A 15,057-nucleotide genomic window follows, 5' to 3' on the forward strand; every position below is an offset into this window, starting at 1 on the left:
GTACGAAGGTCTTGCCTCACCACCTCAGCCCAGGTCTTCCTGGGCCTACCTCTTCCACGGGTTCCCTCAACTGTTAGGGTGTTGCACTTTTTCACGCAGCTATCCTCCTCCATTCTCACCACATGTCCATACCAGCGCAATCGTCTCTCTTGCACGCCACAACTGATGCTTCTAATGTTCAGCTTTTCTCTCAAGATACTTACACTCTGACGGGTATTCACATTGACATTACACGTCCAACGGAGCATACTGGCTTCATTCCTTGCGAGCTTACGTATGTCCTCAGCAGTTACAGCCCATGTTTCACTGCCATGTAGCATGGTTGTTCGTACGCATGCGTCATACAGTCTGCCTTATCCAATGAATACAATTTCCTATTTCATAATTCAGAGCCGAGAATAAAGCACTAAGAGTCTATGAAAATAATCTTTGGTAAAGGAAAAAATAAAGTTAATGCTGTAATGAAACGTTTGGGGAGTTTTCTTTGAAACCTTACCATAATGAAGTCAGAAATTATGCTTTTCTATACATTGTAACTCACCTTTAACTAAGCCATTATAAATTACATCTTGTACAAATATTGAATTTACTTCACTTGAAAATGGTCTTTTCTTGTTTTATGGCAATTTCTTGTAGCTTTTAATAGTTGTATGTATTTTTACTTAAATTCATATTTTCTCAAATAATTATGCTAAATATGAAAAAAATGTTTGGAAACTGATATTGTTCTATCAAACTGGAATGGTGCCAGTGAATTGCAAATAAAAATCACAGCTGATCCAAACAAAATAATGAAATACACCGACTGGATAAGGCATCTCTGCCAAAATTCTTTTAGTTTTTGAATTAGAAAAATTGTATTTTAAATATGTACTAGTTTAATAATTGACTCATGATAAAATAAAACAGAACAAAAACCAAATAATTTTATTTCTTTATTTTTCTTCTTTTTAGTAAATTCACTATTCAGGTGTATCTGATTGAAAGAGCTGATAGATTGCATAACATCCCAGTCTAACAGTTGTTGAGAAACAAGATCAATTCGTTAATAATCTTCTCCCCTGCTGATTACTTCTTTACAAGTTGGTCTCAAAAGTATTGTATGTTCAAACTGAGCCGTGTAACAACCTTTCACATCACAGAGAGGAGGGTAAGCGTCAACGATCCCAGAATTACAAAGATTCTTCAAGGCAATCAAATATTTGGTCTGGTTCAATCGATCGAGCCAACGTCGGCAAAATGCCAGCGTGCCAAAGTTTTCATTTATAACATTTAGTAACTGTTTGGATCGTGCAACCCTGGAAAATAAAATAAATCAGCTGCATTTTCAAATAATATGAGGTGACATGGAATATAATAAGGAGATAAGAGATGCAAGACAGGACAACTGGGTGTTCCTTAGGGACCACCTGTTGCAAGTCATTTGCTCAGAAACTCTAGAGATGGAACCCTGACCCAAACCAGGAAAGGGGAGAGTACAGAGGACAAGACTATAAGAGGCCTGAGAGAAAAAGCAAAGCAAGAAGGCAGATGTGATTAAGGAAAGAAAACTATTTACTGAGCTGCAAAGATGACAGGAGCACTTACTCAGATCTACAATGCAATGTACTTATCTTATTGCAAAATCTTGGTAATCTAATTAGCACTGTGAGTGGACGAACTAAAAAGATAATTACTAGAGTTGAGAAGGAGCAGAAAAAGTTTAGGGGGAGGGGGGTTGTATCTGTTGAGAAAAAAAGAAAATGTTTCTTACTGTAGGTAAGAAAGCAAAGAGGAAGAGTGGCTAGACCAGATTTGAAAAGAAAAGATGAATGCTTGTATGGCAGACATAGCTCAGCAACACTTGTGGGGAAATATGGAGATGTGAATAATCTTACCTTAATGGTACGTGACCAACTTCGAAATTTTTCATATAATGAGAGCATTCCATATCATCATGCACAACACCTTTCCCTGTGCTACCAAACGTCTCAATTGCATAAAATTCAAGTTCCTACGTTAAAAGAAAACAAATTTCATTCAAATTTTCCAAAATCTGTAATAGAGATAAAATATTCAACATTGACCCACAGTTACCAATCTGCATGTATGCCTTTGTTTAACCCTTCTGTATATAAAAGAAGAAATACTGTACAAGAGAAATGGTAAGAAAACAAAAAAAAAAAAGGACTTACTTCCATCCTAGTTGCTTCACCACCCTTTACAATAGGGACTGTTTTACCAGCATGAATTCTATATGGTCCGATCATATGCCCATTCAAATTACGGATGGATTTGACTGAAAATAATAAACATTAGCAAGGAAATGTAGTAAATTACAAAATTTTGTTTTTATGATAACAAAATTATGAAATTTCATTTACTTTCCTTGGTCATTTCTGACCAAGACATTCAATGCATTCAACAATTTAGGGTTCTTATACAAGAAAACCAGTGAGGAAGGAATCCAATACAGAAACAAAAATGAAACTTTGACACATTTTCTTTTTTCTTTCTTCCCCATTCTGAAACAAAAAAATATTACCTTACCATATTTGGTTCATAGTTCAGCAGCAGCTAATAACAACAATAAAAATTAATCAGTCAATCAATAAATAAAATGGAATTAAGATTCTACCTTGGTATGTTTTCCCATCCAGCTCCACTTCATAAGATTCCATGACTTCCTGAATAGCTTCTCCAACGTCACACAGCCTAACATCAATGCCGGCTTCCTGGAAACAAATTTAACATTACTGAAAATGGTCTCGGCTGAACTACTTTAAAATACTGCAATAATGAACACTAACGATCAAAACTAAAACACACTGATTAATTAGGAAAAAATTTCTAATCTGAAATATCTACTCATAATAATTTCGTTTTGGGATTTGGTTTGCAAGATTCTTTATGTGAGTTCGTGTGTTGAAGCATATTCTGTTGTGTCTGGGGAGAGTCATTCTCTTGCAGACTTTTCAATAGTTTTTTTTACCAGTGTGTAAGGCACCAAAAGAGTGTCTCTCCCCAGACACAACAGAATACTCAGAATAAACTTTACTCATTATTAGAAAATAAAAGACAAATATTCTTTAAAACTGAATATTATCTAAACTGGTAACTTTAAGACGATGCTTTCACAACAGCTTAAAAGTACATAAAATCTTTAATTAATTAGAAAACTCACTTTAATTCCAGCTTCAGTTGCATCTTGCACAGCTTTAACCAATTCATCATATTTTGGATTAAAGGTCAATGTGAATGCACAATCAATGATGTGACCTTCAAGCAGACAGGAAATTCAGTATTAAATAACAAAACAATAACAATCTCCTTTCTTATTTTAATAATGCTCTCTTAGTAAGTATGCACATGGCGATACATTTTGATGTATAGTAAGTAGCCCCTTTAAGAAACCTTCCTGTGTAGCCTTAATAAGAAAACAAACAAGCTATATAAAAGCAAGCATGGAAAAGTGGATGTTAATGATATATATATGTATGAAGGCCACAGTTACACATTTAGTGTCAGGAAAAAATGCACCAAACACATTTTGCAAAGTGATTGGTATTAGGAAAGGCAGTTAGCCATAGAAACTAAACCAAGACAAGAGTGTAAAGCAGACGTATGATGATGATGATGATGATGATATATAAACAAGGGCAGGTATGTGAGTGGTGAAGAAGTTCACTTCCTAAACATGTGGTTTTGGGTTCAGTCCCACTGCACATCATCATCCAATTTCCAGAAACCGGTCCATCTAGATCTGTTCTGAACATACATACATATGCACAGGTGGTTGCTTCCAATGCTGTTTTGGACTCCCTGAGTCCACATTGAGGGTGTAAGGACATGAAAAACAAGTACATACAACATTAGAAAGCTGGGGGGGGGGGTAAATAAAATACAATTGTTAAGAGTATAGCATGAGGAGGTTCATTAAGGCAGCAATGTTATTTTCTTCACCAGAGTAGAATTGATACTGGTGCCATATAAAAGAGACTCGGTACACTCTGTGGAGCGGTGGGCATTAGGAAGGGCATCCAGGCAAAGAAACCATGTCAGAACAGACAATGGAGTTTGGTGCAGCCCTTGGCCTTATCAACTGTAGTCAAACCATCCAACCCATGCCAGCATGGAAAACAGATAGTAAATGATGATGAAATTTATATTTTTTAACTAATAAATCCCTATCCAACAACAACAAAACCAAAAGCAAGCAGACCCCACAAGGGTAAATAGTAAAAAAAGAAAAAATACAAAAATAGTGGATGTTTAAGTGAGATTTTTTTTTTTTAATTCCTTGTTTTACTTACCATTCACATGAGTTCCAAAATCAATTTTACAAACATCATCATATTGTAAGACAGTACTGTCTCCTGCATTGGGAGTGTAATGTGCAGCACAATGGTTCAAAGAACAACCTGTAGGAAATGCCAAACCAGCTTGAAGCCCATTTTCTTTGATTAACTTACGAGCAATACCTTCAAGAGTCTCGCTAATAAAAGAAAAAAAAAATGTACAAAAATTTACTGAAAATTTAACATTTTTAAATGTAATTTCAATCAATTTGCTTTTAAAAGGACAAATAAACCTCAAGCTTGGCTGGGATTATTTGGGAAAACGATCCAACAACTCAAAGATTATCAAAGTTAGTAAACATTAATTTCCAACAATAAATCAAACATGACAAAACTATAAGAAATACAAGTGATGTTTTTAGATGGATAGTAATTTCTAATTTTTTTTCTAGGATATTTCTCTTGGCTAACAAATATTTTAAATATCATCTAAATGAATGATTTAAAATTTATCTGCAAATACATTATATGTAGATATAAAATAGCAAATTTAATAATCTTGAAATTTATCAAACAAAAAAAAGGATAAAAGTTGAAAAAAAAAAAAAAAGAAAAGAGAATTTAATAAACTCTGCTCACCAGATATCAATCATTTTCATACCAGGTTTGATATAATTCCTCATATACATTCTGGTCTGAAACAACAGAAAAAAAACAGGTTAAAATATTAAAAACTGCATTAAATGGATCAACAGATAATAGAGTATAAATAATGACATATTTGTGAATCAAAGAAACTCCTTTCCTGGAAAACAGGTTAAGGGTTGGTGACAGGAAAAGCATCCAGTCGTAAAATCTTGCTTCAAACAAATCTCTATCCAAACCCTTTCTAGTGTGGTAAAAACAATGGAAGTTAATTGAAACGAAACACACACACACACACAGGTGGTTTATGATGTTCATGTTCCATTCTTGTTAGACTGACAAGTTGTAAGACAATTCAAACCTGAAACAATATTCATTCATTTCAATCAACATATTTTGTTCATTTGTTTTCCCATGAAAGCAAAGCTTTGATGAATTCATTATTGAGGCACTGTTTAACAGCTGGATGCACCTTCCTCTCACTAACTATTCCCTCTTTCCTAAGTAAGGGATCTCTTATTCCACAGGTTTTCAAAGGCACAAAGTAACCAGACAATTTCTTGACAGGTAAAAATAACAACAACACTGCTTGTAGTTCAGGACTGTTGTACTACACAAATGTAAACACACACAGACACACATGATGGGGTCTCTTTCAATTACAATATTTGTTTCCTATAAAAGAGTTGATAACACATCTGCTATAAATATTTAACAAGACATGCGAACCTGTCTATGAGCTTCAGCAGCTGTACGAATTTCTTGATAAATGTTCTCATGAGCGCGATCCAAAGCTATTTTCTCAGGATTACTGATTCTATCTTTAGCCATCCGCCTTCAAAAGATAAAAAAATAATTAATAAATAAATGTTAAATATAGAATTTAACAAAACTTGTTTTCAACTGATATAAATCCAAATCAATTTTAAAATGCAATTAGTTAAAATATCTTTTACTAAAAACAAGATTCTAAAAAAGATGCAAAACAATAAAAAATTCTCCCAATGGCCTGATTCAAGCTTGAACACTTGTGTTGCCCTACAATGTCATTATATAAGCAACAAAATAAATGCATGATAAATTCAAAATGAATAAATGCTAGATTTGATAAAATAATGTGAATGCTAAAGGGTTCAGTATATCCCCTACACAGAATTTAGACATAATTCAGTAGCAAAGAATTGGCAGTATTACCCATCAATTGGATGCTTTGGTTGTGGATGTTCCATTTCTTGACCAACAGGGACATTGCCATCAGGGAAAAGGTCAACGATAGGGATCGAAGGAATTGCTTCTTGTTTCCTGACTGTTGGTTTGCTTGGTTTGGTTGGTTCAGGACATGACGAAGTTGAAGCTAAAAATAAAGGCTCAGACTTAAAGACACAAAACTACAAAATAAAAATTAAACTCAAATTAATTTTGCCCACCCATCCACTCACCACATCCTTTTTCATTACATTTTGGTAAAACTTAAATATTAGACGTAGGAGGAGAGCTCAGTGCTAAGTTAGGTAAGTAGAATGACCAGATGGGTAGTAATTCATCACTTTTTACATTAAACATTAAAATAATCCTCAGCATTGGTGCTGGTGCCAATTAAAAAGCACCCAGTACATTCTATGGAGTGGTTGGCATTAGGAAGGACATTCAGCCATAGAAACCAAACCAAAACAGACTATGGAGTCTGGTGCAGCAACCACTAGCCTTACCAGTTTCTGTCAAGCCGTCCAACCCATACCAGCATGGAAAACGGACATTAAAGGAGGATGATTGATGATGATGAAACTATTGGAATCGTGGCATTAAGCATGTTATTTCAGGAATTATTTTGCTATAACCTCTTTTTTACCACTTTGTGATATAATATAAATTGAAAGTCTCAATAAAAATGTCCAACTTATTAAGAGAGTTTTGTTAATTCTGTTGACATAATAATAATGGAAAAGTGAACGTTATGATGATGAATGTAAATGTCCCTCAAATAAAATCTTAGTTCAATAAATACCAGTGGTTAGTTTTGCAAAGAACCAATCAGGAGTTCACTGCAATTCTGATTACAGGTGTGACAAGGACCTTGTTCCAAACACATTGGATTTTCATCAAATTTGAGGAAGGATTAAGACTGAACTCCTCATTACATCAATAAAACTTACAATACTTTTAGGAAACTATAAATTCATCCAAGATACAAAAATGAAAAAATTTAATGTAATTGAAAAATAGAGAATATCAAGGATAGAAAAACAATAACTCACCAGCCTTCTTTTTCTTCTTCTTTTTTGCATTGGAACTAGACTTTGAAGCATCTGAAAAGCATCGAGAATAGATTTAATATTTAAAATAAACATTTTATTGAAACATTTTCAGGAAAGAGATCTTATAAAATGTCACTCATCTAACTCATGCCATCATAGAAAAATGGATGTGATCATCAGGATTCTCATTTAAAGCCATTTAATTCTATCAATTAAGGCATGAACATCTCATTATGCAACAAATCAATATACCCAACAAACACACACAATTTCCCTTATAATATTTCCTTGTTGATGAAAATAAAAAACTAAAATAAGTCTATTCATTGCTAAATATTTTTTTTCCTTTGATCATGGAAACATTTTGGATGTGTGTTCAATGGCAACAACAAGAAAGTGGAATAAGTGTTCTGATACAATTTACTAAACATGAGAGACGCTACACTCACATAAAGAAAGCACCATATTCTTGTGGCCAGTTGCTGACTCTTAAATAAGACACTCGGACAATAAGAATTCTCAACAACAACTGACAGAGCTACCACTGGGGAGAAATTAGAGAGACTTGATTGAGTTTGACTGGATATGGCTGGTTTAAATGCTAAAGTCAGGAAGGAGAAAGAAAGGAATCCTGGAAATGGAGAGCTGGTCCAGATGCTGGCCATAGTGTGTGGACTCCTCCACTAAGGACAACCAACATGCCACTGATAGGGGTGTTGATCCATTCAATGGTGAAAGAAGTTTCAGCATAGTAAGGGCAAGACAGAATTAAAGTTGTTGGTGGGGGGGGGGGGGCCTGGTTTGAGTTTGAAAAATTGCAGGAATATCGATGGATAAGAAAGTGCTTGGCTCGCAAATGCTTTATATGAGAGAATATATCTTTATATATCCATGTTAGTATGTAATGAAGGGTTTCATAAAATGAGACAATCCAAAGACAAAGTTGTATAGCAAAATATACATATACCAACATCATCATTTAACGTCCACTTTCCCATGTTTGCAGGTTTTCTACAGCTGGGTGCCCTTCCTGTCACCAGCCTCCACTGTTTCTAAGCAAGTTAATATTTCTCATGGCCAGACAGGTTTTTCACAGAACAGCGGAAATGAACATCGCTTGATGACAAGTGCATGAATACACATACACACACATATCTACAACAGGCTTCTTCCAGCTTCCGTCTACCAAATTCTCTTGCAGAGCTTTGGCTAAAAGCCCCATCTTTGTGGATATGTATATCAGTAAAAAAAGAAAAAACCTCTTACAATAATAAAAATAATAATCATAGCAGTAAACCGTTGCTGCCAACATTAAAAAATCAACAGAAAATGAGTCAACCAACCTTTCTCATCAGTCAATTTCTGTTCTTCGAGTGATTTGGAAATTTCTTCCATTCCATTTTCAGCTGAACAAGATTTTTCTCCATTTTCTGAATAACATAGAAAGGCATCATAATAATGAGCAGTTAAATTAGTAAAGAAGTACATTTTCAAGTGCAAAGACAAAAACTAAATAAATCACATATTTAAAGCAAAGTAGTTTTAATGATGTCGATGTCTTGCAACAGTTTATATTTTGCCTTATGTCTAATATTTCTGTTACAAAACTTTAAATTGAATCAGTAGACATCTAGAAATAAGGGATTTATATTTGAAAAGAGTGGCTCAGCAACAAAGCATAAGCGAAACCTCTAAATGATGAAGTACTGTCAGCTGTTGGAAATGACTAGAAAATAAATCCAACTTTCTGACATTCTCGATGCAAGTGAAAAGTATGGAAATTTTCCATTAAAACTACTGAAAAGTATGACATGTACACTATAAAAGACTGGAAACAACAATTACCCATAGAGAACAGGCTAGTATAAAGTATATGAGGCAATCATTGACTTTAACCCGTCTGATACCAACCCGGTTGAAACTGTCTCTATAGTACAAATGTCTTGTTTTCGTAAGTTTTGAATTATATACATATTTCCAAGATTCTGAGGAAACTGAAGGTAGTCTGCGATGTCAATAATTAATTAATTAATAGGATATTCCAGTAAGATTAACCGTTGCGGAATGAAAAAAAAAACATTGGTGCTCCGTCGCTTCCTCGGACCCACTGAAAGTGAAAGTATTTTTTTACTTTATCGAAAGGAGTGTTCCTAAGTCAGAGACCGAAAGTGATTTCCTTTCCTAGAGAGTGATAATGTTTACGAAGGCGGGAAGTTTTTTGATGGGAGAAAACAAAGCATTAAATTTTTTTTTTAATTTATAGATAATAAAAGGCTAATGCAGTTTCACACCTAACATCGTTAAACAGTTTTTGAAATTCATAATTATTTATAACAAATGACAAACGGTTAGCGGTAACACCTGAGACACACCTCCATAGGCATCTGCACCATGAAGGTGATCCCTCAATGAACTTTATAGCTTCACTAAAATCCCGATGAAGTCGACTGCGATGAAAAAGACCATTTTTCAGAAAAGGAATAACAGTTCACGTATCTGCTGTTAGTCGTTCTGTTTCATCAATTGATATTTGGGAAGATAAATGTCACTACCTTACTTTCGTTTCTAATTTCATAGCAATATGGTGTAGAATCTCAGTTTTTGGTATAGAAAACGCCGATTTCTGATATGGTAGATACTTTCAATTCTATGTGGCCCCAGAAAAAACAAAAACAAGCATCAAGAATTTAACGCTGCAAATTCTTGCTCATTTTGAGAGAGAGAATATAGCGAAATGTCACCTTAATCACAAGATTGTGTATATACGGGCGCGTGTGCGTAGATAGATAGATAGATAGATATATGCTCGAGATATATTCGAACTCGTAAGAATATTGTGCACACACACTGAATTTAGCATTTCTGGGATTCTATTAAAGCCCAATAAAGGATAATAATGTCGAACACACCAAAATTTCATACATCGCCTTAAGACGTGAGCATAAAAGATTAAACTGAAAAGGGAAAAACTCTTGGACAGTCCGCGGGCGTTCGAAATCTAAGGTCCAAGTGCAAAATGAATAAAAGATATTCTGAAAGGTAGGAGTATGAGACAAATAAAATGAAATGTATGTTAATGAAGACCTAGATATGTTGAAAGCTAAATATGGGTGTAAGACAACGAAGAGGACAGCATGAGACTGAAGCCAACCTGAGAATGAAGTAGTAGCGAGACGGTGACAGTTGCATGATAATGATGTAGGGATCGTTAGAATGAGTGAGTAAGCATCGTAATTGTTAGTTCGTAGCGTTTACCATGTTGCGAAGACGAAAACCAATAATGACGGTAATCTCAACTACCTGAGACAAATGAAACTGGCGAATTTACAAGAGCAAACGTTAAGCTTCTGTTTAAGAGAGTAGCCATTGACCAGGGTCCATGTGGCTTGGAGGGGAAAGATGCAAGCGAAAAACAAACAAAATACATTGAGAATGTTATACTAGATTGACCAACAAGAAGTAAAAATACAAAACATTGTGTCCTATCACGCATCACAAGCAATAAAATACATTTAATCGATGCAAATGAATAAAAATTCGTAAAAATCAGGTTGATTTTTTCCGTTCAATGTTAAAATGAATGACTTTCGGTTTTGTAGTAGAATTACGATTCGTTAATGAATATCAGCGTTTCAGATCGGTTAATATTAAGGCTATCCTATCGTCCAAATTAAAAACATTCTGAATAGTTTGTTTAGCATCGAAAGAAGTTCTGATTATTTAAACGGGAGGGGGAAATATACAGAAGAAATAATAATTACGAACCATTTTTCTTCTTCTTCTTCTTTTTCTTTTTTTGCGAAGTAGTTACCGAATTAGCTCCAGCATCTTCAGTATCTTTACCTGCTACAGTATCACTGATCACTACTTTACTTTCATAGCCACTAAACTGATCCTCAGAAGCTTTTACACACGACTGAGGCGAAATTTCATCTTCTTCAGTCACCATTTTGTCATACTCTCGATTACGCTATATACTCTCTAATCAGTTATATATATATGTATATATATATGTGCAAGATAATTTTTTTTTTCAATATTACAAACGTTATTTTATATCAGTAAATTTTAATTGAAACTCATTTCTTAAAATACAACTACTTCATGTTCCATATCAAAAATATCAAATTAACTTGTTTGAAAACAATTATAAATGATATCCCTTTTGTAACAAGTTTGTTAGAGAGTATGCATACTCAAGTATATATTTCTATAAAGAGAGAGGTAGAGGTAGGTTTAGTTGTACAAATTTGAGCATTCTTGCTGATAACAATGTTTATCGCCATTCAAAGACAGTCGTGCCGTCTTCTAATCTCCCTCAAATTTGCATAACACTCTTATTGCCTTGGAAGATGTGATCGATCTTATTACGACAATGGCCAGCTTTATTACATTATATTCATAAGATAATATTTTTAAAATTAAGCTTTCTAAAAACCTTTCCTCTTGTGAAATAGGTCCTATTTGCCCAAGTAAACATTTTAAAAACAATAATAATATAAACTTGTTGAATATAGAAACGATATAAATAAAGGGCCTTATGCAACCTGGTTAGAGATTAACAGATTACGCGCCATTTTAAACGTTTGTTCACAGCGAAATCCGTTCTCCACGCTTCCAGGCTGACAACATTTACCTTTAAGGTATTTTTATAAAGTAAATATATATTCTATACATGTTTCTTTAAGTTTATGTATTTGTCAAATTCAACAAACTGATAGAAACTTTATTATTTTGTTTCTAAAGCTATTGCTCTACTTACAAGTGAAGTTGTTTTACTGAAGAATTAGTTTTAAAATTCATAGTAAATATTTCCTGTAGTAATAACGTTTAAGTAAATATATTTGCCTTGTCGGGATAATAGCTGTTATTATTGACTGTTATACTTTGTTATCACCCGAAACGAAAATACGTGAAAATCAAACATCAAAATCTCCATAATAATTTCTTGTTTCTTTGAAGATTTTCTGTAGATACAAACAATAATGATTCAGATATGTTTAATAATGTTTTATTTTTTAGTATAAAATATATATTTAACAAGAATACTGTTAGTAGTAGTTCCACTATGTTATTGTGCAGGTGACGAAACATTCCTGCAGTTTAACTCCCCCAAAAAGGACATCTGAGAACAACCGAATCTTTGTTACCGTTTCCTCAAATCTGGTTTAAGATCTTCACCGAATTTAGTAACACAATTAAACGATGGTGTCGAGAATTGAAAGCAGTAGTCTTAAACAATAAACCTAATGATAACCACCACTTTTAAAAAGCGTCCAGAAAAATGGACACAGGAAAAATTACTATTACTTGTTTCGTACGTGTGGGGTTTCTAGGCAGCGCTTGCTCACTCATAGAACACTAATTTAGAGGCAGACGATACGAAAAATAAGTTCAATAGGTAGTTTACTTGATAAGCAATGCATTAATAGTTTAAGCATTTATTTATTCGTTTCGATCATTTAGGGTAACCAGGTTATTTTTATACATTCCCCGTAATTGTTTCGGTTTAGTTGTTTGCACTTAACATGTTCCGCAGTCGCAATATCACCCAAATTACGAAGGTAAACATTAAGAAAATGGGAGGAAAATAGGATAGCAGTAAATAAATAACCGAAACAGTGGCATGCACACTCCTTCAGCTACACATCGCACCAGGGTGAAACTGGTGTTCCCTGCTGGAAACTTTGGCGGGTGACTGGTTTGTTTAGAAAATTTAATGACGTTCGTGTTTTGGTTCGGAAATGTTGCGTATTCGACTCCCCTGCCCGTGTTTCTATTGTATTCTTTGTCGGCGAAGGTAAAGATTATGTACACCACCCGTTTTCAGCGTAACAAAAACCCTAATCCTAACCCCTAACCACCGGGTGTACGTATTCTTTACTTTCGCCTTCTTTGTCTTCTAGTTTTCGGCCTGAAATAAACTATCGCCGTTTTAAGTTGGATGATACTGTTAAGAATATTGGAGTAATGTAGTTTAATTGAAGCAGTGTGGAAAGCCATAAGTTGGAAATAAAAGGGGTGAAAACAGGAATAAGATATATGTATATAAAAAAAAAACAAAAACAGGTTACACATTTACCTTGTGTTTCAGATTTAAAATACTCTGTATCAAGAAGAAATTTTAAAAAATATGGTATTGGGGCTGTTGCTATATTATTTAGATGAAGATGAAGAGTCGTGCCTGTAACATTTCCATATCTGACTAGACTTGTGAAATCCTGTTTATATGATTGCAAATAGTTCAAACTGTCTCGGTTGGTCTGTGTAGAAAGAGAACTGGCAGAAGTTCCGGAGGTTTACGATCCTGGGAAGAAAGGAATAGGTTTTGGAAGGGTGATACAACTGGGATGACAGTAGGAGGAAAGTGGGGGTTAAGTGGTGTCGGTAATTCAGTGGACCATAATACAGCAGAAGAGAGAAGTAACCTGCTTAAGACTGGATCAACCCTGATTGAGCAGAATCTATGATGAAAAACTTTCCAACCATGAACACCAATCATGATTTTAAACATGGAATACCATATAGTTATAAATGCACCATGTAGCCATTTTTTAAAAGATGGTTAATTGTAATCACTGCTATTTTTGGCAGGTCAAGTATTTTTTAACAGAAGTAGGGCATCTCAGAGAAATTTGGTTAGTTAAAACAAAATTGTTTTTGAAATCCTCCTCCTCCTCAGAATGGAGTTGGGGGAGGCTCCTCTCAGAATTCTAGGGGTTTTGAGATGCTTCTGTTTTTCTTTTGGTTGGTGCCTAGCAGAGAGGCATGGGCCTCTCCTTGGTTCTTCAGGCTTCTGGAGTGATATACCAGCAGGCCATCCCTTATAGAATCAGTTTCTGAACAGAGATATTCCACCCATGGCATTCCCATTATTTTTCAGGCATAAAATAGCTTCAACTACATTATCCAAAGTGTCCTTCTTTTATTTAAGATGACAGAGAGTGATTTGAGGGAGATTTCTTGCAGGTCTATGATAGGTATGGTGTGTTGGCCATGGTTTATTAATTAATTGGATAGAATTGATGTTAAACACCTCATTGCTACTTTCTCTTTTTGTCTGCCTCACTATCTCACATATCCACCAAACCTCCTCTACCATCCCCGCCCAGAGCCACTCCTATATTTCCCACCTGCTCAGTCACCTCTTCTCCATCTCTAACCATTTCCCTTCGCACTTTTATGTGACAGCCCCTTCTATTGCCTCTGCTCACTCACCCTGTCCAAACCTCTGCTCCACTTATAGTCATCTCCATCACCATCTTTCTCTCTCTGCTTGTCTGTCTTCCTATCTTTCTCTCTTGCTCTACCTCTCTTTTCTCTCCTTTCCTTTCCAACTGCGGTAGCCATAGCAAGATACTTATTCTTTATCCCTACTTTAATTTCTCAATAGGTACAAAGCCACTCCATCAATACTACTTCTCTTAAGGGGGTCTTTGTCTTGCAGTTAGTGGGTGACCCCACTGATGCTGGTGCCAGGGATACATAAAAAGCACCCAGTCCACTCTGTAAAGTGGTTGCATCCATCTATAGAAACCATTCCAAAAGAGACAAGGGAACCACTTGGCAAAGTCCTCTGGCTTGCCAGCTCCTGTCAAACAGTTCAACCCATGCCAGCATGGAAAACAGACATTGAGTTATGCATTGGTAGCGATAAGGGCATCTCAGCATAGAAAAAATGCCTCAAAAGCCTGTCTCACCCGTGTGGCATGGAAAAGCGGGCATTAACATAATGATGATGATGATGATTGACTTAAAAAGCCATGAAATAAATTTATTTAACAAAAATCATTTCATAAAATTGCTGGCGAGAGGAGCACTGAAGCGTTCATTGTGATTATTGAAGAACAGGTTTTGCTCAAAGCGCCATCGTTTGATTA

General features: G+C 35.0%; 1 protein-coding gene across 2 annotated transcripts; it reads right to left on the reverse strand.

Annotated features, from left to right (window-relative positions):
• Positions 1-922: 922 nt before the first annotated feature.
• On the reverse strand, positions 923-11,163 carry LOC106876094 (methionine aminopeptidase 2). 2 transcript variants are annotated; one of them, XM_014924502.2, is made up of 12 exons: positions 10,943-11,163; positions 8,521-8,607; positions 7,178-7,228; positions 6,117-6,276; positions 5,652-5,757; positions 4,917-4,972; positions 4,293-4,474; positions 3,164-3,258; positions 2,618-2,714; positions 2,175-2,278; positions 1,878-1,993; positions 923-1,298 (listed from the first exon to the last, which is right to left on the reverse strand). In XM_014924502.2, exons 1-12 carry the CDS (start codon positions 11,124-11,126, stop codon positions 1,046-1,048), a joined length of 1,491 nt encoding a protein of 496 aa, XP_014779988.1. In that variant the 5' UTR covers positions 11,127-11,163; the 3' UTR covers positions 923-1,045. The 2 variants fall into 2 exon arrangements, with proteins under 2 accessions (XP_014779988.1, XP_014779989.1); XM_014924503.2 differs by lacking the exon at positions 10,943-11,163 and adding an exon at positions 9,023-9,041.
• Between the last annotated feature and the right edge of the window lie 3,894 nt (positions 11,164-15,057).

This window comes from Octopus bimaculoides, chromosome 23 (genome assembly GCF_001194135.2).
Source record: "Octopus bimaculoides isolate UCB-OBI-ISO-001 chromosome 23, ASM119413v2, whole genome shotgun sequence".
NCBI lineage: Eukaryota > Metazoa > Mollusca > Cephalopoda > Octopoda > Octopodidae > Octopus > Octopus bimaculoides.